The sequence below is a fragment of the Lactuca sativa genome, chromosome 2 (assembly GCF_002870075.4).
Source record: "Lactuca sativa cultivar Salinas chromosome 2, Lsat_Salinas_v11, whole genome shotgun sequence".
NCBI classification, from domain to species: Eukaryota; Viridiplantae; Streptophyta; class Magnoliopsida; order Asterales; family Asteraceae; genus Lactuca; species Lactuca sativa.
Genome location: NC_056624.2, coordinates 180,556,286 through 180,582,134, shown reverse-complemented (window position 1 = coordinate 180,582,134; position 25,849 = coordinate 180,556,286). Strand labels below are relative to the sequence as shown.

The 25,849-nt window shown below is 35.0% G+C and overlaps 3 protein-coding genes and 1 pseudogene across 4 annotated transcripts; 2 read left to right on the top strand and 2 right to left on the bottom strand.

The window, feature by feature from the left end:
- Nucleotides 1-6,606: 6,606 nt before the first annotated feature.
- On the bottom strand, nucleotides 6,607-9,229 carry LOC111876689 (seven transmembrane protein 1). The gene is made up of 12 exons (XM_023873256.3): nucleotides 8,821-9,229; nucleotides 8,671-8,713; nucleotides 8,549-8,575; nucleotides 8,303-8,410; nucleotides 8,155-8,243; nucleotides 7,868-8,063; nucleotides 7,664-7,756; nucleotides 7,464-7,559; nucleotides 7,352-7,372; nucleotides 7,200-7,258; nucleotides 7,029-7,119; nucleotides 6,607-6,938 (listed from the first exon to the last, which is right to left on the bottom strand). Exons 1-12 carry the CDS (start codon nucleotides 9,090-9,092, stop codon nucleotides 6,873-6,875), a joined length of 1,161 nt encoding a protein of 386 aa, XP_023729024.1. The 5' UTR covers nucleotides 9,093-9,229; the 3' UTR covers nucleotides 6,607-6,872.
- A 7,753-nt stretch (nucleotides 9,230-16,982) lies between these two features.
- On the bottom strand, nucleotides 16,983-18,971 carry LOC111876690 (uncharacterized). 2 transcript variants are annotated; one of them, XM_023873259.3, is made up of 8 exons: nucleotides 18,708-18,971; nucleotides 18,527-18,619; nucleotides 18,256-18,334; nucleotides 18,097-18,175; nucleotides 17,966-18,005; nucleotides 17,739-17,873; nucleotides 17,497-17,634; nucleotides 16,983-17,389 (listed from the first exon to the last, which is right to left on the bottom strand). In XM_023873259.3, the coding sequence occupies exons 1-8, from the start codon at nucleotides 18,935-18,937 to the stop codon at nucleotides 17,140-17,142; spliced, it is 1,044 nt and encodes a 347-aa protein (XP_023729027.1). In that variant the 5' UTR covers nucleotides 18,938-18,971; the 3' UTR covers nucleotides 16,983-17,139. The 2 variants fall into 2 exon arrangements, with proteins under 2 accessions (XP_023729027.1, XP_023729026.1); XM_023873258.3 differs by having other exon boundaries at nucleotides 16,983-17,392; nucleotides 18,708-18,967.
- A 3,294-nt stretch (nucleotides 18,972-22,265) lies between these two features.
- On the top strand, nucleotides 22,266-22,878 carry LOC111876636 (uncharacterized). Its single transcript, XM_023873181.1, has 2 exons — nucleotides 22,266-22,635; nucleotides 22,721-22,878. Exons 1-2 carry the CDS (start codon nucleotides 22,266-22,268, stop codon nucleotides 22,876-22,878), a joined length of 528 nt encoding a protein of 175 aa, XP_023728949.1.
- Nucleotides 22,879-22,897: 19 nt separating this feature from the next.
- LOC111876746 (uncharacterized) lies at nucleotides 22,898-24,810 on the top strand (annotated as a pseudogene).
- The last annotated feature ends 1,039 nt before the right edge of the window (nucleotides 24,811-25,849 follow it).

Here is a 25,849-nt window from a genome sequence, read left to right as displayed (position 1 = left end):
GGCCGGCCCTTTGAATTGTTGTTAAAGCTTGTTATGTTACGTGATGATACGCTTGCTAGTATCCTGGTAGATAGGATAGTGATATGATGATATGCTTTGTTAGCTTAGTATCCAAGAGAAATGGATAGTTGTATGATGGCTAGTTCTGTTGGATCAGCGCCCTGGTAGTTGGGTAGTGATTATTTATAGACCGATAATTGGTCTTGCCTTATGTACGCTGGTAGGAGGTTACCTGCGGGTTATGTCTGTTGAGCAGTAGCAGAGGGTATTCCATCCCGGTAAGATGATAGGGACCTAGTGTGTTGATTCTGTAGAGTATTATGTGGTGGCCTGTTATGTGTACATGTCTGCTAGTGTATATTGGCATTCTAACCCGATGGTTGTGGGCCAGGAGTATTCCATCCAGGTAGGATGATTGGACTCGTAGTAGTTTGGCATTCCAACCCGATAGTTGAGGGGCCTAGGGTATTCTATCACGAGGGATGATTGGACATATAGTAGTAGTTACAGTATGTATAGTAGTTTGGCATTCCAACCCGATGGTTGTGGGCGAGGAGTATTCCATCCCGGTAGGATGACTAGACTCATAGTAGTTTGGCATTCCAACCCGATGGTTGAGGGGCCTGGGGTATTCCATCCTGAGGGATGATTGGACCCGTAGTAGTTATTGTTGTACGTATAGGGGTTTGAGCATTCCAACCCGATGGTTGTGGGCCGAGAGTATCCCATCCGGTAGGATGATTGGGCTCGTAGTATGTAGACATTCCAACCCGATGGTTGAGGGCCAGGGGTATTCCAACCGGAAGGTAGATTGGACCCGTAGTATGTTGTTCGTTGTTGTATGCGTATGTTTTTGTGTGTATGGGTACTTTGGGGGAATTCACTAAGCTTTCGGGCTTATAGTTGTGGTTTATTGTTTCAGGTGCTTCAGAAGATCGTGGCAAGGCGAAGGCGTGATCGTACCGCTCCTCATGTTTTTATGATATATGTGATATGTGTAACACTCTAAAAATTCCAACCAATTTAAACTTTTCAAAAACAACCCAGTTTCGTTAAGTTATTACAAAAAGGTTTTCATTACAATTATTATCAGAGTCTTCCCAGAACCATATCATAAAACATAAACATGACTACATGAGGAGCGGTACGATCACGCCTTTGCCTTGCCACGATCTCCTGAAGTACCTGAAACATTTAAACCACAACTGTAAGCCCGAAAGCTTAGGGAGATACCCCCAAAATACCAACCACATATACCATACACATAACATATCATATCATAACAGAACACAGAACAGCCATGCACTTCGGGTCTACTGTGTGACTGGTCCGCCGTACCGTGCCTTCAGTCCACCTGGTCCACCCTCCAAGTCTAGCCATATACATCGAGTCTACAGTGTGAATGGTCCGCCTGCACCGGGCCTTCAATCCACTTGGTCTACTCTCTGAGTCTACAGTATGACTGGTCCGCCCGCACCGGGCCTTCAGTCGGCCTGGTCCACGCCCCGAGCCTCGACACGTCTGCTCCGCCCTATTGGGGCCTACAGCCTATCCGGACCGTTCGCTGGGCCTTCGGGATAACCGGTCCACCCTGAGGTACGTTGGCCTACAACACAAAGCAGGACCCGCCTCAACCCAACCCCAGTCCAACAACCATGTGCACATAAACATACAATCATATAAAAATTCACATCCAATCAAACCGATCTAGCAGATCACATAACATAACATCATCCTAACTAGGATACCGACCTAACCAGTCACCAACATAGCATCATCCTATATACCAGGATACCGACCTTAACCAGGTCTCTAACATATACCATCCTAACTACCAGGATGCAAACATAGCAAAGCAATAACATAACAACGATACCCGGATTACAATTCGATAAAGGGCCGACCTTGGTGCCGTAGACCCTGTTGATATAGTGAGGATAACTCACCTCGCCACTGATGACTGAAAAGATAAGATCACGCTGCTCCAACCTCCGACACGAACTCCACCACTGATCAATACCAAAAGCCTGAGCTCAATAAGTACCAATATTTACCGAAATACCCTCGGAGGTCAACTGGTCAACTCTTGGTCAAAGTCAAAGTCCTCAGTCAAAGTCAACCTTCCAGACTAACTCTACTCGCCGAGTCAACCCACTGACTCGTCGAGTCCCTATACTCAGAACTCCCAGTCCACGACTCAACTCGCAGAGTCGCCCCAAGACTCGCCGAGTCCAACAAACTCTGAGTCCTTTCTCGCTCAACTCACCGAGTCGTCCCTCGACTCACCGATTCACAACTCAACCAAAAAGGTTAGGACTCCACGACCAGACTCGCCGAGTCCAAGAACAGACTCGCCGAGTCCAAGGCAACATTCAACATACTCGCTGAGTTGTTCTTCCAACTCGTCGAGTTCCTGTCTATCTTCATCCAACTTGCTGAGTTCACCCATGTGACTCGCCGAGTACCTCTAGTTCTTAATCCATACAGTGTCTTTCCAAGCCATGCAGGGGCTCCAAACCATAGATCCACTCCCCTACAACCCATCTATCACGTAAAGTGACAAACTTTACGTGAATCCAAAGAGATCTAAGCATAATACACTCTTAGGCTAAGGTTTGGGACAAAAGAACTTCACCAACAACTCTTGGGCATAGACTTTATGGCTTCTTGGATCATTAACAGCCTAGATCTGAGGTAGCAACCTCAGATCTTACACCAAACTCGAGATGGACCTCATTTATGCCCCAAAAACCCCACAATTGATAGATCTAGATGCACAAAAGCTCAAACAACAGATTATTACCTCAAATGAAAGCTCCAACTGAAGAATAAGCTAATTCTCTGCAAAGCCCCTTGCTCCAATCTTCTTGCTCTTCAATTTCCCTCCAATATTCCCTCCTCAAAGGCTTTAATCTCTCACAAAGGAAAGCTCACACGAATCTAGGGCTTCTGGAACTCAAAGGGAAGGTAAAGAGGTTGGGGAGAGGGTATCATGTTCTTTATATAGGGCTCAACCCCCGTGATTAGGGTTTTCTCCTTTCAGCATCAACTCGTCGAGTCCCAGCTACTGACTTGGCGAGTTGGTCACTTAACCCGCGACCAAATCCCACTCCGACTCGGCGAGTCGGAATACCAACTCGTCGAGTCCCCGCCTTAATTTACACTTTAGCCCTTGAATAATACTTCTGAATTTTCAGGATGTTACAATATGGTTCTAGGGGAATACTTTGATGTTTAAACTATTTTGAAAACAAGATGTGTGATCGTAATGATTTTTGAATGAATAAAATGTTTTAATTTGGTTGAAATTTTTGGTTGTTACAATGATGATCCAAGGGCTTTCTACCACACCCTAATAGATAAGGCTTATGATTCCTAATACAAATGAAATTTCGTCGTTGACATTGCATAGACAATCTTTGAAATACTCGTGAATCCACCACCCAAATCCCAATACATTGCTTATTCTCTTCAACAAAGTTTACTCCGTAGGGACCATCTCAGGGAAAAAAGTTTCGTAGAGACCATATCAGGGAAAAACTATAAAGCCAAATGACCATCCGTGTAATTTGTTCTAAAGTTAATTAAGATTCAAGTTTTAGGGAAAAGGCCACCTGTCACAAATAAATATTTTCAAAGAACAAAGTAAGGCAATTATATATTTTATAAGATCAGGCTGCTCCAACCTCCGACACGAACTCCACCACTGATCAATACCAAAAGCCTGAGCTCAATAAGTACCAATATTTACCGAAATATCCTCGGAGGTCAACTGGTAAACTCTTGGTCAAAGTCAAAGTCCTCAGTCAAAGTCAACCTTCCAGACTAACTCTACTCGCCGAGTCAACCCGCTGACTCGTCGAGTCCTTATACTCAGAACTCCCAGTCCACGACTCAACTCGCCGAGTCGCCCCAAGACTCGCCGAGTCCAACAAACTCTGAGTCCTTTCTCGCTCAACTCACCGAGTCGTCCCTCGACTCACCGATTCACAGCTCAACCAAAAAGGTTAGGACTCCACGACCAGACTCGCCGAGTCCAAGAACAGACTCGCCGAGTCCAAGAACAGACTCGCCGAGTCCAAGGCAACATTCAACATACTCGCTGAGTTGTTCTTCCAACTCGTCGAGTTCCTGTCTATCTTCATCCAACTCGCTGAGTTCACCCATGTGACTCGCCGAGTACCTCTAGTTCTTAATCCATACAGTGTCTTTCCAAGCCATGCAGGGGCTCCAAACCATAGATCCACTCCCCTACAACCCATCTATCACGTAAAGTGACAAACTTTACGTGAATCCAAAGAGATCTAAGCATAATACACTCTTAGGCTAAGGTTTGGGACAAAAGAACTTCACCAACAACTCTTGGGCATAGACTTTATGGCTTCTTGGATCATTAACAGCCTAGATCTGAGGTAGCAACCTCAGATCTTACACCAAACTCGAGATGGACCTCATTTATGCCCCAAAAACCCCACAATTGATAGATCTAGATGCACAAAAGCTCAAACAACAGATTATTACCTCAAATGAAAGCTCCAACTGAAGAATAAGCTAATTCTCTGCAAAGCCCCTTGCTCCAATCTTCTTGCTCTTCAATTTCCCTCCAATATTCCCTCCTCAAAGGCTTTAATCTCTCACAAAGGAAAGCTCACACGAATCTAGGGCTTCTGGAACTCAAAGGGAAGGTAAAGAGGTTGGGGAGAGGGTATCATGTTCTTTATATAGGGCTCAACCCCCGTGATTAGGGTTTTCTCCTTTCAGCATCAACTCGTCGAGTCCCAGCTACTGACTCGGCGAGTTGGTCACTTAACCCGCGACCAAATCCCACTCCGACTCAGCGAGTCGGAATACCAACTCGTCGAGTCCCCGCCTTAATTTACACTTTAGCCCTTGAATAATACTTCTGAATTTTCAGGATGTTACAATATGGTTCTGGGGGAATACTCTAATGTTTAAACTATTTTGAAAACAAGATGTGTGATCGTAATGATTTTTGAATGAAATAAAATGTTTTAATTTGGTTGAAATTTTTGGTCGTTACAATGATGATCCAAGGGCTTTCCACCACACCCTAATAGATAAAGCTTATGATTCCTAATACAAATGAAATTTCGTCGTTAGGCAATTATATATTTTATAGTATTTTCTAATTTTCCCACATTAGGCAATTATATATATTTTTACACAAAAAAAGCAACAATGTTTAAACATGACCAAATCATGTTTGACCTTGGTTGGACTATGATTACAACCACATTCCCTGGCTATTGTCCACCACCCAAATGCCTTTAAAACACATATGTTAGCACCAAATTGACAAAGAGCACCTGGAGAAACCAACAAAACTCAAGAAGTTACTTGCATAATAAAATACAACAATACTGCTATAATGTGGTATAATGCAAATATAAGAGTGGTGTAAAATATTAAAAATTGATGGTATAATGGTGCTATAATGTGATCATATGTATAACAGAATGGAAAAAACGATATGAAATTTTACATGAATTGTCCTTATATATACAAAATTATTATAGGTATGGTCACTATTTTATATTGAGAAATAGAAAATGAAAGATATCCATCTTAATGCATAAGTGGCATAAAAAAAATTACATTCCATTCTGATTCATGTTCCTAGTCCTCTCTTTTTATGTTTTAATTTACACCATTGTTCCCAGTAATTACATGTTTTTCCTGTCTACAATCATGTGGCTTACACATGACATAGACATGATGTCATTAGTTAAATACATTTGAACAACATATTTTTTTGTTACCTGTTGTAATCATTATTTTGTCGAATTAAAACAAAGTTGAAGCAAATTGGAGGACGAAGACTAAAATTATGAGCGACTATAACTTTGATCGAGTCTCGTACTATGACAAGAAAATGTCACCGGTTATAATGGGTAACATACAACTATACCTTCCAGTGCAATTTCCAACATATTTATAGTTAACCCACATAAGAAGTCAACTACATATAAAATTGCTTGTTCATATCAGTTTGTTTCCTTACAAGCTTTAAACTTCAGTTGAGAATTTGGATTGAGAAGACATGGCAGAAGATATTCACATATTGTTGAGTAGGAAATGCTGTAGGATTAAACCCTAGGAGATTGGACATTTGAAACTTTAAATTAATATTAATGTGATTTGGTTTCTAAAAGTGAGAAGGCGAAATTAAAGGAGGATGGTTATTTTGCTGATGGATAGGAATTGTGTGTTAACTGACTGCTGATTTTTAGGAATGTATATTGTTGAATTGAAGGAATAGACGAGAAGAAGATTAGAGGGTAAAGGAAAAGATGCCATGTGGCAAGATTGTATGTAGAAAATGGACATGTGGCAAGTCTAGGTTTTGTTTATTAAAAGAGAGATTTTATTAAATTTTATGGTTTATATGTTTGTTAATAACGTCCCAAAGTTGGTTGATACTTGGTCATAGTTCCATGTGATGATGTGAATAACAAATTTTTTTTTTTCCACTCAAACGGCGATTTGGTCCCAAAATCCTTAATGATATACAGGAATTTGTTTCAATTTTTGTCACACAAGAAACACATTATATCAACAAAATGGTAAAATGAAAATGTTCACAAATGACAAAATAAAACCTAATATTTCTCCATAACACCCAATTAGTGACATCCAAGAAAGTCTGTCACAAATATACTCCACATAATCCACCTATTCAGATATTTACATACAACATATCCAAACATACAATCATCTAAAACGAACAACACAAGCATTCTTAGTTTTACAGTGAACAAGAAACCTCTCATCAATCATGTCCCCATACAAACAATTCTTGCTTGCTTCCTAGCAAGCTGAGTAGATCAATAGACACTACACCATGGTATTATTCATTCATCATCAGTGTTCAGATCTGGCTTCATGAAGTATCTGTAGTACACATACTGCATTATGATCTGTTGTAACAACCAACTTTGTCAAGGTAATCAAAACACAACAATTAAATAACTAAAAAAATATCAAAACATATAAAAATTAAAGGATACAAAAGCATCAAGTGCCACACAGACTGCAGCATCTAGCAGCCAAGGCATATTTGCTTTAATTTTCTCCCACTCTCTACTTCTTGCAAGAATGCTGCATTCAAATCATAAATTATACATCAACAAAACTTCTGAGAGTGTATAATATTAAGGGATCTAGACAGAAATCGACACCTTCCAACATAAGCTGCATTGGCAATGAGAGCAAAGATGAACATGAGAGGATTCAAACCCTGTATTGTATCAATTACACAGACTTTTTTTTTTCAAGATATTGCAATATGATGCTATCTTTTTTAAAATTAAAAATATCATGACAGGCTTACCTCAACACTGCGTCTTTTGATCTGGGGACAATTAATTACACTAATTGTGTTAGAATTTTGATTATATATTGCAATGAAAATATGATTTGGGTGAAGAAGCATGAGGAGTTACATTTAAGGCGATTTGAGGGATCCTTCCACCCATGTATATAGCAGCCATCATCCAGCCTAGCCATTGCCCATACACAGCTTCACTTCCACTACCATCCTGTTAATTTCATCAACACCAAAATTGCTTATATATATGTATATAGAATCATAAGTTTTCATCCACAAACAAAAGCTAATAAGTAAAATAAGCAGTGGTCATACTTGTAGAAGCTTCCTGTGAGCATACACTTGCATCAAACCCTTTGTGCGTGAAGGAAAGTTGAGTGAAGTAGCCAAAAATGCTCCATAACCAACCTGACATAAACAGCTGATCAGCTCATATATCATGGATCGATATAGGCTTTTTAGCAACAACTAATCAATCAACAGATACAAGAAATCAATCAAGCTTTTAGAAAGACTTACAGAGCGGGGTATCGGCCTAGGCTGAGAAGTAGTCTTTGCAGGTATCTCAAGAGATGACGACTCATCTTCTGAAGAACGATCATCGTCATCATCAGCAGCAGCAGCCATAGCCATAGCTGAGGCTGGACCACTTCTTGTTGTCCACAGATAACCTCTATTTGGTGGAGTTGAACTTCCAGCCAATGATCTTGCTGACCTGCAAAAACAGATTTCACAGTAGTTTCATCAGATTAGCACTGGAGAATTTTGGTCATAAAGGAGTAATTAAATAAAGCATAAAGACAGACATGTAATAGTAGTCACGTCGCTGAGATGGGGATGCTCTGATGGCATGACTTTGAGAATTTGTAATTAAAGGTTTCTTGGCTTCTTCCACCTGAAAATCATCATCAATATTGAAAATCTAACCTAATTGCAGAATGAATATGGGTTTACCTCTGGACTAGCAGCAATGGAATCAGCTTTCCGGGACTTTAACAATGTATAGATGTGATCATAGTACAAGCCTTGCAACACCAAGATCACTGTGCTTGTTGTGTAAAGCTGTGCTCCGGTTTTAGACAATTAGGTCAAATTAAACATGATATGCTAATTCGACATTGTGAAATGTATTTCCAAGAACTAAACTAGAAGCATTAAAGAAGAAGGGGAAAAAAATCAAAAGAGTGCCGTATTACGTACAATTGCAGTGTAGTACTGTGTAGGCAACTGCATCACCACAATGAAGATACGAGAAATTAAGATAAGATGAAATGAAAAGAGATGTCTGCAATCTGAATCTATAAATAGATGAAGAGACTCACTGTTGCAGGTTCGAGAAGACAACCCACAAGATTAAAGATATCCCTGCGCCATTAAAATGAAAAACGAGTTAAATGGCGTAATTGAATGTTGGAAATGAAAAATTGGGAAGTACGAAATCTACTCTCACAGACATAACCACAAACACTTACCCGGCGATCCACGTTAGGAGGAAGATGAGCGAGACGCCATGGCTGGATTTAGTACGGAAGTTGGTGACGATCTGAGGGATTTCCGCCACCCCCCAACAGACAAGGCTTATGATTCCCAATCCGAATGAAATTTCGTCATTGACATTGCATAGACAATCTTTGAAATACTTGTCAACCCACCACCCAATACATTGCTTATTCTCTTTAACACAGTATGATAATGAATTAGTACTCCTAGTCCTACTGCTACCATTCCACAACAAAAACTTCATGTCTGTATCGGTGTTGTTGGGTTGTGAGGTGCTGTAATTAAAGCAGCATTCAGATCCAGATGGAAACCTGATCAAATATTTGGCTGAATGCTAGCGGTTGATGCAGCGGTGGTGTCTGGGCATATGGCTTCTTTGGACTTTGTAGTAGTAGCAGGGATGATGCCATGATGACACCTGGATTTACGATCCAGCCCCTTGATTTATTTTAAGAGTAAAATACAAAAGAAAATAACAATAATAATAATAATATTGATATTTATTTAACTATTTGATTATATAATGTATAGCCTCTTATAAATGTGGGCTCTTTTCGATCTTTCTGTTATTGTTTTTATACATATAATTTCAAAGTATGAAGTGATCTTTATATTTTTATACTCATCAGTGTAGTTTTTATTAATTTTCAACATATAACTATAGAAATATAGAACACTTTTAAAGATTTATTTGTGTGAAAAAATAATACATTATATTCATGGATTTGTTTGGTACGAAGGTTTTATATGCATGGTATAGCGTACAGTAGGGTGCAAACGAGCCAAGCTACTCGCGAGCTATTCAGGATCGGCTCGTTAAAAGCTCGACTCGAAACCGGTTTTAAACGAGTCTGAGTCGAGCTTGAGCTTAATATTAAGCTCGTTTATTAAACGAGCTCGAGCTCGAGCTCGAGCCTATGTCACTAAGCTCAATTAGGCTCGCGAGCCTAAATGAGCCTTTATTAAAATTTATTATTATTTTCGTATATTAAAATAAAAACATATTTGGGAAAATATGGATTTCGGGTATTAGTAAACGAGCTTCTTAACGAGCTTGAGTCGAGCTTAAGCTTATCTAGGCACATCGAACGACAAACGAGTCGAGCCCGAGCCTGAGCCGAGCTTGTATAATTCTTTACGAGCCCCGAGCCGAGCTCAGTAAAAGAAAGCCCGAATCGAGCCGAGCTCGAGCTCGAGCCTTGTATAACTTAAACGAGCCCGAGCCAAGCCTGACCAGCTCGGGCTCGATTCGACTCGTTTGCACCCCTAGCGTATAGTAATTTTTGAAAGGAGTGTAACTTTTGAACAATCACTATTGTGTCATTTGCATGACAATCTATGTGATAAACTCTTGAGAAATGTATTAAATATTATAAATATATTAAATTTGTTAAGATTTTTCTTATGATAATATCAAAAATAAATCTAATTAAAACAATTATAACAAATAACTCAAATAAAATCATGTCAATTTTTGTATGATCTGAACATGAACATTATAACAGTAATAATAAAAATAATAATCTTAACTAATGAGCATCATGATTATACTAATAGTAGTTATAATAACAATATTAACAATAATAATAAGTAATATATCATAGTAATCATGATAATAATGAAAATCATAACACTAATTTTAATATAATAAGAATATATAACTAAAATTAAGAGTTAAATGGTTAAATATAATAAATTGTGAACCTGTATGTTTTTTTATATAATTTGATTTTATGTTAACCAAAGTAATAGTAAAAAGTTTTTAGGTTTTTTTTAATGAATTAGTCTTTATTAAAAATACTCAAATGGTTATATATGATAGAAAAACACAAAAATGTATAAAAAAAACCCAGATATTTATACATTTTTAAAATTTAAACATAACCATAAACCTATGATCTGATCTTGACCTATTGATTCTGATCTTCTATGTTAAAATAATATAATATGATATAAGAGTAAAGTAATAAAATATTATCAACAAAATAATTTTAATGCAAAAAAAAAATGAATGAGTAAGGACAAAATCACAAAATGACACCATGATGTAGTATGTATGTGACCAATGCATCCATGTAGGTGGCCATTATGAAGCCCAGGTTCAAAAAAATGAAACTATTATCTTGAATTTTAAATAAATTTAATGTTTTATTTACTTTGGTATAAATATTTATAAAACAAAATTTCTATAGAATGAAAATAATTGTATATGACTAAGTTGACTGTTAACGATAAACACAATAGTTTGGATTGAAGTTTAGACCATCCACAATAAGAGTTAAGTATGAGTTTAATAAAATTTAATTAAATATAATACAGAAGAGAGAGGGTGAAATTGAATGAGGATTGAACTCATCGTAAACAATATAAGTGTAAAATTGTGAGTTTTTCTTGAATATATATATATATATATATATATATATATATATATATATATATATATATATATATATATATATATATATATATATATAGAGAGAGAGAGAGAGAGAGAGAGAGAGAGAGGTGGGTTCAATTGAGAAAATAAAAAAGGTTGAGAATGGGGGAATCATTCTCAGCCACTCATTTAATCTAAGCATAAAAGACACGGTGGCAAACTTGTAAATATCGTAATAACCTTCAATCTCAAATACGTAACTATAGAGAATTCGATAACTGTGCATTCATCATCAAAATTTTTCCTCCAACCTTCAATAATCATCCAGATTTCTTCAACTAAACCGGAATTTCTTCGCTGTTCATGAAATTGGAATCGGAGTTCTGGACTCGCAGTCACAATCGACATTGAGGGACTTAGAATCGGTAATTACAGGTTCCCAATCGGATTTTCAGAAATCAAAATCAAATTGATAAATCGATCAGAGATAGGATGTCGCATCTGAAGTCGAAATCGGAAGTATATGATGATTTGGAATTGATAACTTAATGTTTTTAACATTTTTAAAATAGTTAACTTATTTGCACTCCAACTGTTTGATGAAATGCATAAACTAAATTATCACGTTATATTCACATATGAATATGTTTTCTCACCTGAATCAGTATATGATTATTAAAAACACAAAACAAATATGCAAGTCTGTATGTTATTCATATGTGAATAACATATAAAAATTATATATATTTGTCAAAATACCTTCAATATTCATAAGTGAATATACCTTGTAATATTCATATGTGAATATACTGTGTAATATTCATAAGTGAATATATCATCTAATATTCACAAGTGAATATACTCTGTAATATTCACATGTGATATACCATGTAATACTGTGTAATATTCACATATAAAATATTATTTAATACTCATAAGTGAATATATCATCTAATATTCACAAGTGAATATACTATGTTAATATTCACAAGTGAATTCATCGTCCAATATTAAAATATGAATATACTATGTTTATTATATGCTATATTCATATATGAATGATACTTAAATTGTAAAAAAAAAAAATCATACTTTTTATTCATAAGTGAATAACGAATGTACTGTAATAAAACCTGATGCATTGTTATTCATTTATGAATAACGATAGCTGAAAATATAAAAAAAAAAAAATTTATTTTATCTTAAAACTATATCAATATGGATGTCTATTTGTAGAGAATAAAAAATTATGAATTTTGGTATATTTAAAATCATTTTTTGATAAAAATAGCTTATAAAAATTTAAAAAAAAAACGAAAAAAAACTATGTTTTTGTATATATTAAGGTAATTATTAGCATAGTTTAAGGAAATATGTTATGTTGGAAAACACATGTGCATTCGTTTCCCATTTCCATCGGTACGTTGGAGGCTTTTGTGGCAAAAATAAATGATTGGCTGAGAATGATTCCCCCATTCTCAACCTTTTTTTTTCTCAATTGAACTCTCCCCTATATATATATATATATATATATATATATATATATATAGAGAGAGAGAGAGAGAGAGAGAGAGAGAGAGAGAGTTAGGTTCATTTATAACCCATAATTACTGTGTGAATGTATAACCAAATGTGGTCCAATCATTTCTTATGGATAACATAATAACTTTTGTCAATTTAATTAATTATTACTAAAATTAAAACTCTATAATTATGGAATATAATTTAAAATCCAAATAACTACCATGTTTAATCCCCTATAATGATGGCTTGATATCATCACAAAAAAACTTCCACCTTCTTGAACTTTCACCCCATCGTCTCTCGGCCACCATCGAGATATACCCACACCACCAGCCATCAACACTACAACCATCATCGAACTTCAACCGGCCACCAACACGATGTTCAGAATCGTCGCGTACACCCAGGCCATCACTAGTTGTCCATTACCGTTCGTCTAGTCTTGAAATATTCTCACAAGTTTTTTATTGGGTAATGATTTAATTTCTATGGTTTTAAATTTTCTTATACGCATGTTTGTGTAATTGTGTGGGTTTGAATTTAGAAGACAATTACGATTCAAGACAGTTACGATTCATCAAGAGATGGATTGTTATTGGCTATTCAAGATTGTTTCCCTTTTATTGCAAAAAATATCAATTGTCAAGCTTTGAGGTAATTTGAATATTATATTCATTATTATATGCATTTTACATTGAATATGGATGCATATGTATCGTTTTGGTTGAGTTAATTTCTTTATTCTTTTGAATAATACCAACATATTACATTAATTCTAATGTGATGAGATTTAGGGTAGAATTAAAGATTATAAAAAAAGGAATTCCTATGTTTTAAGGAAACCTTGTTTAATCACATCTTCTTGTCGAGTGAAATGAAAAAAAAAAAAAAAAAAAGTTAAATTTCTTAACATTCTTGGAGTTTTTTTCCTCGAAGTATCTCTAATTCTTAAAGAATACATAACATTAATGTGATTCTTAAACAATAAATGAATGTGTGCATTGATATGTGATTCTTTAAAAAGAAAACATTTGCATTTCCATGTGATTCTTTAATAGAAAATGTTGGGAAAGAGTGAAACCAACATATATTTTTAAGAATGAATGACTAAAAAATGATTGATTTGTCGAGAATGTTGCAGGTAAAAAAATAGCCGTTTTTGGAAAGCATCAAAAAACAATGAAGATGCATGGAAAAACCATCGAAAAGAAAGGACAAATTTTTCAAGAATAATCATAGATTCTTAAAGAAAGTGATATATTATAATGGTTTTTGTATATTCTAAAAAAAAGATGAAAGGTTCTTAAAGAATGTAGTACACAAGTTTGCGGATATTCTTTAAAATGTTGTATATATTCTTGTTTTATATTATAAAAATGGTTCTTATTTGTATATTTAATATTTTTTAATGTATTGTAATATATTTTTCTCAAAGAATGATATGTTATTATCTTATATATGAGGTGTATTTTTTAAGAATGTTATTATCTTATATATTTTAAGAATGTTGCTTCTCATAAAATTATATTTTGTAAGACCGAGAGAATAAAAAACTATTAAATAACATTATATTCTTTAAGAATGAAAGAATTAAAATATATGTTGAATGAAGACGTATTCTAAAAAAAATCTAATTTAAATTAAATGTAATTAATAAAATATGAGATATGATTTGACTTCTATTAACTAATTTTATGTCATTGCTTAAATTGTGGATACTTATCGTATCTTTCTCTTTATTAAATGTCATAATTGTCATTATAATTAACGGTTGTAATTATATAGTACATGATAGTCTATGTTAATAACATGTACCCTAAAATTATATTCATTCATTTTTCTTAATCTAATGGTTAGAATTTGGTCACACATTCACACAATATTTATGATTCATATTTGATCCTAACCCTCTATATATATATATATATATATATATATATATATATATATATATATATATATATATATATATATATATATATATATATATTCTCTCATGGCACTTCATTCAACTTTTTTCATTCAACTCCTATGGTGGATTTAACCTTTTTCATCGAATTCCTACTGTGGATGCCCTTATATAAATGAATAATTATCTATTAGAATCATTTGTAAATGTTTTCAGAGATGAAGAGAATATTCTTTTGTATTTTGAAAGTTTTAAAAACCAAATATGTATTTTTTTAATAGTTGATCTTTAATTAGTTATGTTTATATGTTCTTATAAACGAACAGTCGAAAAAAGAAAGAAAAAGAACAAATCAAACCATATCTTTCACTGTAAATCATGTCGATTTTATAAGTAAAAAGGTTGGACAAAATATACACAATGAAGTACTCTGACTCAAAAATAAAAAAATAAAATACAAAAATAAAATATCATGTTTATCAAAGAGAAAAAGGTGGAAAGAAACTTGGGATAGGAATAATGGCATGAAAGCCATCCATGTTCATGCATTTCTTTTTTACTTATTTTTTTTTCTATGTCACCGTATTATTAAAGGTCTAGAAAATAACTAGCAAATAAACAAAATTACAAGAAAACTTTCATAATCGATTTTTACAACCACAAAGTCCAAACAATATTAACTTTTTTTATTCCTATTCTTAAACAAATCAAAATAGGAGACCACGATTCTTTCAAAGATGACTCTTTTCGGGAATTTAGAAGTAACAACACCACAACACCCATATAATCTTCATGACAAAAACTTCCAAAGCTTTCCTTTTCATTAGAGACAAAGAGACATTATCGGCCTATTAAACAAATCTTCCAGACTCTAAATTAATGGAAACGAAAGATTAATCCATTTAGACACCCTAAGCGATTCACAATCTGACACTACAAAATCAAGTTAATCGCAACGTGTCAAGACATTTCATACAAAAGCCAACTGTTTAATGATAATGATACTGATGAGGATAAATTAATAATGATAATGATCATGATAAACATATAATGATGGATGTAGGATGGACACAAAGAATATTTTACTCGGCAACTCTTTCGGATTGAAACCTACTCTTTTGGCTACTCTTTAGGAGTTATCCATTTTTTAGCCATTAAAACCATAGGTTTGTTAATTCGGCTACTCTTTCGGATTGAAACCTACTCTTTCGGTTTTAGTATGAAAAAAAACATTTTTGAAATCAAAACCATAGGTTTTAAGATACCTACGGTTTGCTCTTAACGACATACGGTTTCCCAAAGAATATTTCACTCGAAACCTTCTCTTTCAGCAAGAAACTTACAGTGTACAAGTTGTCGATGCACAAATTATGCATTAACTACTTGTACACCGTAGGTTCTTATGAAACCTACGGTTTCTTTTTTTTCTTTTTCTTTTTTTTTTTTGAAAAAAAAATCATCATATGTCTACCATAATACAATTATATACAAAGTAGAAGCAAAAAAATCGGAAAAACAAAAGAAAAAAAAACGAAAACAGTAGGTTCATACGATACCTGAGGTGTACAAACATTTGATGCACAATTTGTGCATTGTTTACTTGTACACCATAGGTTTCATATGAAGCCTACAGTTTCATAATTTTTTTTGTTTTTTTATAAAAATAAATAAATAAATAAATAAACACTATAAGTATAAACTCTAGTCCTAATCAAGAATACACTAAAATTACAACAAGATTCGGAACATACGTATTTGTTCTTTGAATGCTTCATTAAGAAAGAAAAAAATAGTCCAATTGCTTGAAAGACCTAAACTGAAAACTAACACTTTATATATTATGGGCTTTAGTTTTTTTTTTTTTTTGCTTGAGCAGTAGCCAACTACGTTTGACCGTAGAAACCTATGATTTTAGTTGGTAATATAGGATAATTCGTATTTATGGATAAGTAATTAGTGTTTTTAGTTAGTTTAGTAATTTTCTCCGGACATATTAGATTCTCATTATATGCAATAATACAATCATCTTGTCTTTCAATTGATAATATGTTTTTTTTAAAGATAACATCCACCATAAACTAATTAACTAAAGGCAAGACTTTTGAGTATGTCTTTCATTATACTATTTAAAGTCTTTTTGAGAGGTTAACTCTTTTTTTTTTCTTGAAGAAACAGAGATTTTATTTGCATGACTAAGCTTTATGTCATAAACTTATTTTTTTTTAAAAAAATACTATTCGCAAACTAAGTCAGTCCAACTTACATCACACTCTGGAAAAAAAAAAAAAAAAAAAAAAAAAAAAAAAAAAAAGCTACATGAGACATTTAACAAAATGCTTTTGTTGCTTTATACAATCATTTTTACAATTGAATGGGAAGTCCTGCTTATACATGACAACTTGTTAAGAACAAAAAGACAAGAAACTCAATAGTATATAAAAACAAAAACTATACAAAAATATTAAGAGAATAAGTAGATAGTTACAAATGATGCATCTGGTCAGAAATGGTCTGCAATCCAGACTTATAACTGGGATGAATCAACTTCACTCCAAGTTCATTCTTCATTCGCGTATTCACTACTCGTTTCTCTCCCTTTAACTTTAAACTAAATGATTCATTTTCATCCCTTTTCTTGATTTCAGAACCCCATTTCTCATTAATCAGTTTATGAGCAAATGAAAACACTTGTGTTCGAGGGGCAGGATCGTCATCCACAATGTTGTAAATTCTTCTAAAATAACATAATTTTTAATTTACAGTGAGACAAAGACAATAATAAGCATGATGATTTAAGTTGAATTAATAAAAATGAATAATCCAATAAAAAATACATACCCTGGATACGGTTTGCGGATGCTTTCATTCAAAGCGTTACAGATATCAGAAACATGAATACGTGCTGTGTATTTCTTCAATGATCTTCCTCTCTGAACATCTGATAAACTCCCCTGTTTAATAATCGTATCTATAGCACTGTAAACAGACCCCATTAAATCAAAACATAATAAATTAAATAATAATAATAATAATAGGAATTTATAAAATAGTAAATCTATCAGAATTCAGAAGTAATTAACCTTCTGCCAGGACCATAGATGCCTCCAAGTCGAAATATATGTGATGCAACCCCAACATCATGTCCTAAACTTAACCATCCTTCCTCAGCAGCTAACCTTAGTTTAGCTAACTCACTTTCAGGGTTAGGTTCATAGCTGAAACAAACAAGATAATGAGATTCTAAATCAGAACTTGTAGTAATAAGAAAAAATTTAAAAGTGGTATGAATGTGTTGAAATGAGCTTACTTTTCATCCACCCATGCACCACCACAATCACCATAAACACCTATATGTCAAAACCCAAAAACATTCCATAAGATACACATCATCTTGTTCTAGGTTATGAAATGCTCAAAAACAGTATCAAAAAGACAGACTTGTTGTGGAAAGATAACACAGCCATTGAAGGTGTTGGTTGTTTAGCTTCTTTCTCAAAAGTTCAGCATGTTGTAGCATCTGCATAAGATTAGAGAAACAGTCAACCATTACTCAAATCATGTGGTAAAAATGTTGATTTCAACACAAATGAAACTTACCGGGTCACCAATATCTTTCATAGGAGGTATGGAAATAAGGAGGTGAGTATGTTGATTCAAGATGTTTATCACTTCAAGCCTGAACAATATCTAAACGCTTGTTCAAAGATTGTTTCAAACCAGACAATTAAATAGATAGCATTTGTTTCATGTTTGAGGGGATTATGACAATGATTTGGGTTTGGGAACTCTTTTACTTCAGATTTGAATCTATATTTGAGAAAAAAAAATATATGAATAAGCAAGAGAATATAGGAAGAAGAAAACTAACTTAGGTTCAATAGCATCAAAAAGATGGACGTTGAATCCCAATTTCTCCAGTCTCGCCTTCTTCGAAACGTTTGTACACGTTCCAGATACAATCCTGATCAGTTGAATGCACAAAGCATCAGTAAATTACAACATTTCAACTAAAAGCAATGGAAAAACTCTGTAAATCATGCTTAATTTACCATCCTTGATTCACGAGGTCTTGAGCTACAAACTCCCCAACGAAACCCAGGCCGAGTATAAACATCCGATTCTGAGTTCCCTGATTATCTCCATTCCCGAAGAGACGCAGTTCTGCAGATGCTGAAGAACAAAATCGCAAATTTGAAGGTCTTCCGATTGACCATTTTTCAGAGACAGGATCGAATGGGAACCGGAGAGGACCCGCGGCCGGAAAACGACACGCCTCCATATCCAATGTCCAATCTCCGGTTAGTTTTTTAGATCTAAAATTCATACGATCAGATATGATATTGGGCCGGCCCATATATAATTTCTTCATAATCTATTTTCAAAATTAAACCATTTGCAAGATAAATAAATGATTATTATATTTATTCAATTAGGTGTACAACGAGTTTATTTTAAAGAAAATAAATATGAAATTCTAAACATTTTAGAAATTTGAATGGATAAGAAAAAAAAAATAGAAAATATTGAATTATTAAATTAAATTGTTTGTTTTTTTTTTAAATTAAACAAATAATTTAGATAAATAAATAAAAGAAACTAGTGAAACTTTAATTTAAAAAATTTAAATTAGAAAGAAGTCAATTAATGAAATTGATGTGCATTTATTATTACATTTAAAATATTATGTGAAAATTAATAAAATAAAAAACACACACACACATAAAATGTCATGTGAAAAAAAATTAATTGAAAATAACCATAAAATGATATGTAGCCAAATCAATGAGAATGTGACATGTGTCAAAAAAATTCTGTATTTATTAGGAAAAATATTTAAAGTTTGATTTGTCTTTTTGAAATTAAAAACAAATGAAATATATTTCTTTTACGTGTAATTTATTCCCGTATGTTAGAAGTAAATATTTGCGGTTGACACTTAATACACAACTATTTAGATTGTCATTTATGTTAATGATACTAATATAATAAATTACAAAAATGGTTTGTAAGGTACATAGAAAATTATATTATAGGTTCAGTTGAAGTTTATTTCAGTTCCAGAGAAGAATTAAAAGAAGGAAGTAGTTATTTATTGGATGTATATTTTCGAAGACTATTTTATTTAGTCAAAAATAGTCTTTCATAGTTTGAGTACTTACACTAGAAATAATATAATTTTTATTTTATGATATAAATACTTATATGTAAAATACTTGGTTATGTAGAGACCTAGATATTATTTTATGCAGGGATATGAATAATAAACTTTTTATATTTTAGGCGTGTTCAGTAAAATTGGTTGTTAGCGGGTATCTTGTAGCTTATAGCGTTTTGTTAAACGTTGCATTAAGTAGCATTTCGATTCGGAACGTTTTGTTTAAACTAAATGCTAGAAGTTTACAATGTCAAACAATACTTTCTTTTCAAAATGAAACGTTTTGTCAAACGTTAGAAGCTAGAAGCTCTCAAACGCTCAATGTCGAACACGCCCTATGTTGGTGGGTATAAATTCTTATTATATTTTATTTTTTGTCTGCAACATCATCATGTAACACCCTATTCCGAATCGTTTCCTAATTCGGGGTTGTGACCCGAATATCGGTTATCATAAGGCTTAGGGCCTTTGGGAAAGAGATATTTAGACCTATTTGGGTGTGGGTAATGTAAGTTAGTTGATCCAGGAGTCTAGTTTGTGATTTGGAGCCCAAGAGTGCAACCGTAAATTGGCAGTTCGGACCTTTTAGGAATTTTGGATTTTTGTTCGGGAAGTTTTAAGGCAAAGGATGAGTTGATATGTAACGACCCAAAATACAACCCAAAAATTTTTGTTTTAATATTACTAAAAACCACATCATCAACTATTATATAAATAAACCACAAATCGTATGTCTCAAAATGTCATAGTAAATGTATCAATTCAAAACTGAAGTTAATCTCATATCAAAATATTTGAATAAAATTCCCAGGAATAAACTGTAACTGTGGTGTGTGCCATGCCATCAACCCGAGCTCTTCCCCTTGCTAGCGGAAGTACCTGAAACCAAAACTGAAACTGTAAGCACAAAGCTTAGTGAGCTTCCCCAATCTACCACATACCATACATCAACATAATAAACACATACAACAATTACTGCCCCCCCCCCCCCCGACATCAGACCGAAGTCCGGAATAACTTGGGCCCCATCCACTGCATCGGGCCCCGCCCCGGCATCAGACCGAAGTCTGGAGTAACTTGGGCCCCGCCCACTGCGTCGGGTCCCGCCCGGCATCGGACCGAAGTCTGGAATGAACTGGATATAATATATCATAAGCATTTAGAATAATCATATATTGTATCGGCTTGCATGACACACTACATATAACAACACATGCTTGAATCACGAAGACATCAAGCATCCAGGCTACTGCTATCTAAACGGGCCGGTATTGTGGCCGTAGGCCCATTTCTACTGGAAGAGGACTCACCTTAGAGAACTGACTGCTGAAAACCCTCGTGAAAGATCCTTGACTGCTGTCCCAGCTGCTCTCCGGCTATCATGACAAATCAACACTTAATCAAAATGAGGATCTTTCTATAGGTAGAATGACTATTTTACCCCTACTCTGGTGTGGGTCATAATCATGGCCCAAACCCTTTAATTCCTTCTAAGTTCATCACTGGCCCATAAAAGCCCCCACTAATGGCCCAATTATTCTACATTGGGCCTACTTAAGCCCAAAACAGCCCTTGGCCCATAATCTGACTCCTTTATGGCCCACTAAGTCCCAAAGTCCAAAATACAACCCACATCGAGGCCCAAATACTTAAAGTCCAACTGAATGTGTTACGCGGGACGTACTCCAAAGTACGCTTAGCGTAACTGCTTGATGGCGAGTATGTTGGCCGCTTGGTTTAAAAATGCGCCGACTAGGCGCGCTTAAAGCGCTAGGCGCCAATGCGATCAGCAGAAGCGCTTCTGACCTAGTTAGGCGATGCGATTCCTTAATGCGCTCGACTCGGGCCGCTTTTAGCGATATTTTTGTACACGGTAAGCGGCGCTTAAGCGCGACTTAATGGGTGACGGGCTTTTAATTAGATGTGGGCCATTAGGTTAAATAAATGAATAAAAAAACTCTTGGAAACCAAGAGTCGCACATCACACGACAAGGATTCACAGGCGGCAACAACAAAAAAACTTCATCCATCTTTTCCAACCATTTTCTCCAAGAATTCCAAATCTTCATCCATCTTCTTCAACTCAACTGTACTTCCAGACTTCGAGTGTTCGTTCCAGTCTTCCACTAAACATCAAGGTACTATTCTTTCTTTCATTCTACTCTTATATCAACTCTTAAGTCTTAACTTTTCATTATGCATTCATGAATCATGATTCATGATCACGAATGTAACAGAAACAGAGTAACAGTAACTACTATTATATATTATATAATATATTAATATTATTTACTGATGCAGAAAGTGTTATATACTATTATACATCTCTTTTGATCTTTCTTTCCCCTTGTATATAATTTACTTTTTAATATAACTTACTGTTTAATGTATCATGTTTGTTTCCAGTTACACCTCTTTCATGTTATCACGTATGTGACATTGTGACTTACTTATGATTGAAGCTATTGGACAATTTGGTCCCGGGTTGAAACCACCATCTATGTATGAGTTAAGAGTGCCGATACTGAATAACGAAGTAAAAGATGTTCAAAAACAGCTTTTGGAGCATGAAGAAGAATGGGCTGAAAAAGGCTGCTCTATATTATCCGATGGATGGTGCGATTATGTGGTGCAAAAAGACATCATCAACTTCATGGTGAACTCCCCAAAGGGTTCGGTATTCAAGAGGTCACTTGATGTTTCCGATGTTTCAAAAGATGCAGATTTGTTGTTCCGTGTTCTTGATAAAATGGTGGAGGAAATTGGTGAAAAGAATGTGGTGCAAGTGGTGACCGATAATGCATCAGCTTATGTGAAGGCGGGTAAAATTTTTAACTTTCAAACTTAATATCTTATCTTTTATGAAGGCTGATATCTTGTCTAATTTCAACTACTTTTTATGTGTAGGCTTTGTAGGGAAGTTGTTGGAAGCTAAAAGACCAAATGTATATTGGACACCATGTGCCGCACATTGCCTAGATTTGATGTTGGAAGATATTGGCAAACAAGTTCCAAAGGTGAAAAGTGCATTAAAGAAGTCGATTTTTGCAATTGGGTATATATAGCCATGTGCCTCTTGTGAACATGATGAGAAAGTTCACAAACCAAAGAAACTTACATAGGCTGGCTATCACAAGATTTGCATCATCTTTCATCACTCTTGCCCAAATCCACAAACAGAGAGCCAATTTGAGGGATATGGTGGTTTCTAAAGAATGGGAAACATCTAAGTGGTCTTCAGACGGGAGGGGGGTAAAAGTAAAAACCTACTTTATGCAAGACATGTTTTGGAGAAATATGCATTATGCTCTTAAGTTGACGGGTCCCCTAGTTACGGTTCTTAGGATTGTTGATGGAGAAAAATATCCGACTATGGGCTTCATTTATGAGGCCATGGATAGGGCTAAGGAGGCCATTCGTGATAGCTTTTCAAGACCGGATGACTACAAGACAGCTTTTGAAATTATAGATCGCCGATGGGAATGTCAATTACATAGACCTTTGCATGCGGCGGGACACTTCTTGAACCCGGGAATCTTTTATAAAGATTTTAGTGGGGTAGCTTGTGAAGAAGTGGAAAAAGGTTTGTATGATTGCATTATGAGGCTTGTTCCCGAGCAACAAGTTCAAGACAGGATTTCGGAAGAGTTGGACAAATATCGGAATGCACAAGGACTCTTTGGTAATCCTATGGCTGTTAGACATAGAGAGACAAAATCACCGGGTAAATTTCAACTTATTTTTTTCTTCTAAATTCTAATTTATAATCTGATTTTATGTTTTTGTTTTTGTTTTTGTTTTTGTTTTTGTTTTTTATAGCTGATTGGTGGGGACTGGGGAGCATATGGATCTTCAACTCATAATCTAAAAAAATTTGCTATAAAGGTTCTTAGCCTCACTTGTAGTGCCACAAGTTGTGAAAGAAATTGGAGTGTTTTTCAACATGTAAGTCTTTTTTACATGTTTTTAATTTTTACAAATTAATCTGTTTTTTACAGGAATTTTTTTTTATAAAAAAACCGTTTTCTTTGTAGAAAAACTGCTTTTTTTTTTCCAGAAAATATGTTTTTTTTTTTTTGCCGGAATTTGTTTATTATTGCTGGAAAATCTGTTTTTCTATAGAAATTCTACTTTGTATTCTTACTTTCTTTGATTTTCTTACTTGTAGCTTCATACGAAGAAACGAAATAGATTGGCACAAGAGAGATTGAATGACATGGTGTTTGTCAAATTCAATCGGTCCTTGAAGTGACGGGCAAAAGACAAAGAGAACGAGCACCTTATCCTACAAGAGATTGATGAAAGCAACGAGTGGTTGATGGGAAGAATGGAAGATGAGAGTGATGATGAGGCGGTATTTGTTGGTGAAGATTTAACTTGGAGAGATGTAGCTCATGCCTCCAGTGCTTATGAGCCTAGTTATCGAACTAGAGCATCAAGAGTACAAAATGATGGAACCGGAACATCAAACGTTAATAAGGGAAAAACAACCGTTCAACCATCTCATAGACATTTAGTAGATGAAGATGTGGAAGAAGATATCGGTGTCTATAGTGATGATGGAGGAGGAGATGGTGTCGTCCAAGTTGACGACGAAGATGATGATAGTTTAGACGATCTCTAGTTATAACATAATAGTATTTGGGATCTAATATGATACTACTATGAAACTATTATTTTTGGATATTTTAAGTATTTAAAACTATTTTTAAGTATTTACATATTTTTTTATTTTTTTTAAATTCTTGGTGCATCGTGTGCTCTAGGCGAGCGCTTTCGCTTAGCGCTTAGTGCATCAGTCCCCAAAGGCTTTAGTGCATTAGGGCGCATTACGCTTTTTAAAACCAAGGTTGGGCGTACCTACTCGTACACTCAACGTAATACCCTGATAAGTCCGTTTTCTATTAAGTGCTTAATATTCCGAGTCAGAAGCTACAAACTTAGATCCAAGTCTTATTCCATGCCTTAAACCATAAAGCTACTTACTTGATGGCTTACATGACTCACACAAGCTCAAAACTCTAAAAACAATACTCTATTTCTAAGGAAGTGGCTAGATCTCATGCATGGCTCCATGAAAGCTCCAAAGATTGAAACTTTATTGCTAAGAAGATGTTCTGAGCCTCAAGGATGGCAACCCAAGCTCCAAAACGGATTCACGTGGTCAAGGTCCAACCTTTGGACCTTAAGAGGTCCAAAACTCCCATAATCCTAGATCTAGAACATGAGGAAGAAAGTTCAGTGCTTTATACCTTCCTTTGATGACAAAGAGCGAGTTTAGTCCAGATCTCTAAGCTCAAGCTTCTTCTCCAACCTTTCTCTTCCTTCTCCACCACTTTTTTTTCACTAAAAACACTCACAAAAGCAACTTCACAAAAAGGAAAGGTTAAGAACGAGTTAGGGTTTTCTTGTGGGTGAGGAGGCTGATAAGAAACCAGGGAGGGAGGCTATAATGGGGTTTATATAGCTCTTAAACCCTGAAATTAGGGTTTAGTGCCTGATCGCGTACGCTGGGCGTACCTTATCGTACGTTGCGCGTACGCCTCCCATAACCCGATCATCCAATGACACTACGCCCAACGTACGATGGGTTACGCCCCGTGTACGGCTTATGGGCAACCTACAACTCGGCCCAAAAAGTCTAAAGGTCTAATCCAAGATGCCAATCTCAAACATAGTCCAACAATAACTTAAGAAAATTTAATTAATTAATACCTCGAAAGTCGATCGTTACAATTCACCCCCACTTGAATCAAACTTCGTCCTCGAAGTCTGCTGCCACTGAATTTGAAAACAACTATGGATAATGTTCCCGCATCTCCTCCTCGATCTTTCACGTCCACTTCGAACCCTTTCGGTGCTGCCACTGCACCTTCACTAACTGAACCACCTTGTTCCTTAAGGTCTTCGTCCTCCGATCTAAGATTGCAACTGTTCTCTCGATATAATTCAGGCTGCTATCTATTGGAATAGTGTCTAAGGCTGCAACTATATTAGGCAAGTATTTGACCCGATTGTGCATGGTCCTTTTGGGTT

Excerpts from the sequence above, each read along its gene's own strand:
- LOC111876689 (XM_023873256.3), bottom strand. The coding sequence starts at position 9,092 with ATGAAGTTTTTGTTGTGGAATGGTAGCAGTAGGACTAGGAGTACTAAT. Across the intron at positions 8,064-8,154 it reads CGACGTGACTACTATTACAT|GTCAGCAAGATCATTGGCTG; the intron begins GTCTGTCTTTAT and ends CTGTTTTTGCAG. Across the intron at positions 7,560-7,663 it reads CTCACAGGAAGCTTCTACAA|GATGGTAGTGGAAGTGAAGC; the intron begins GTATGACCACTG and ends TGAAATTAACAG.
- LOC111876690 (XM_023873258.3), bottom strand. The coding sequence starts at position 18,937 with ATGGAGGCGTGTCGTTTTCCGGCCGCGGGTCCTCTCCGGTTCCCATTC. Across the intron at positions 18,176-18,255 it reads TGAAAGATATTGGTGACCCG|ATGCTACAACATGCTGAACT; the intron begins GTAAGTTTCATT and ends AATCTTATGCAG. Across the intron at positions 17,874-17,965 it reads GGTGCATGGGTGGATGAAAA|CTATGAACCTAACCCTGAAA; the intron begins GTAAGCTCATTT and ends TGTTTGTTTCAG.
- LOC111876636 (XM_023873181.1), top strand. The coding sequence starts at position 22,266 with ATGATTGAAGCTATTGGACAATTTGGTCCCGGGTTGAAACCACCATCT. Across the intron at positions 22,636-22,720 it reads ATCAGCTTATGTGAAGGCGG|GCTTTGTAGGGAAGTTGTTG; the intron begins GTAAAATTTTTA and ends TTTTATGTGTAG.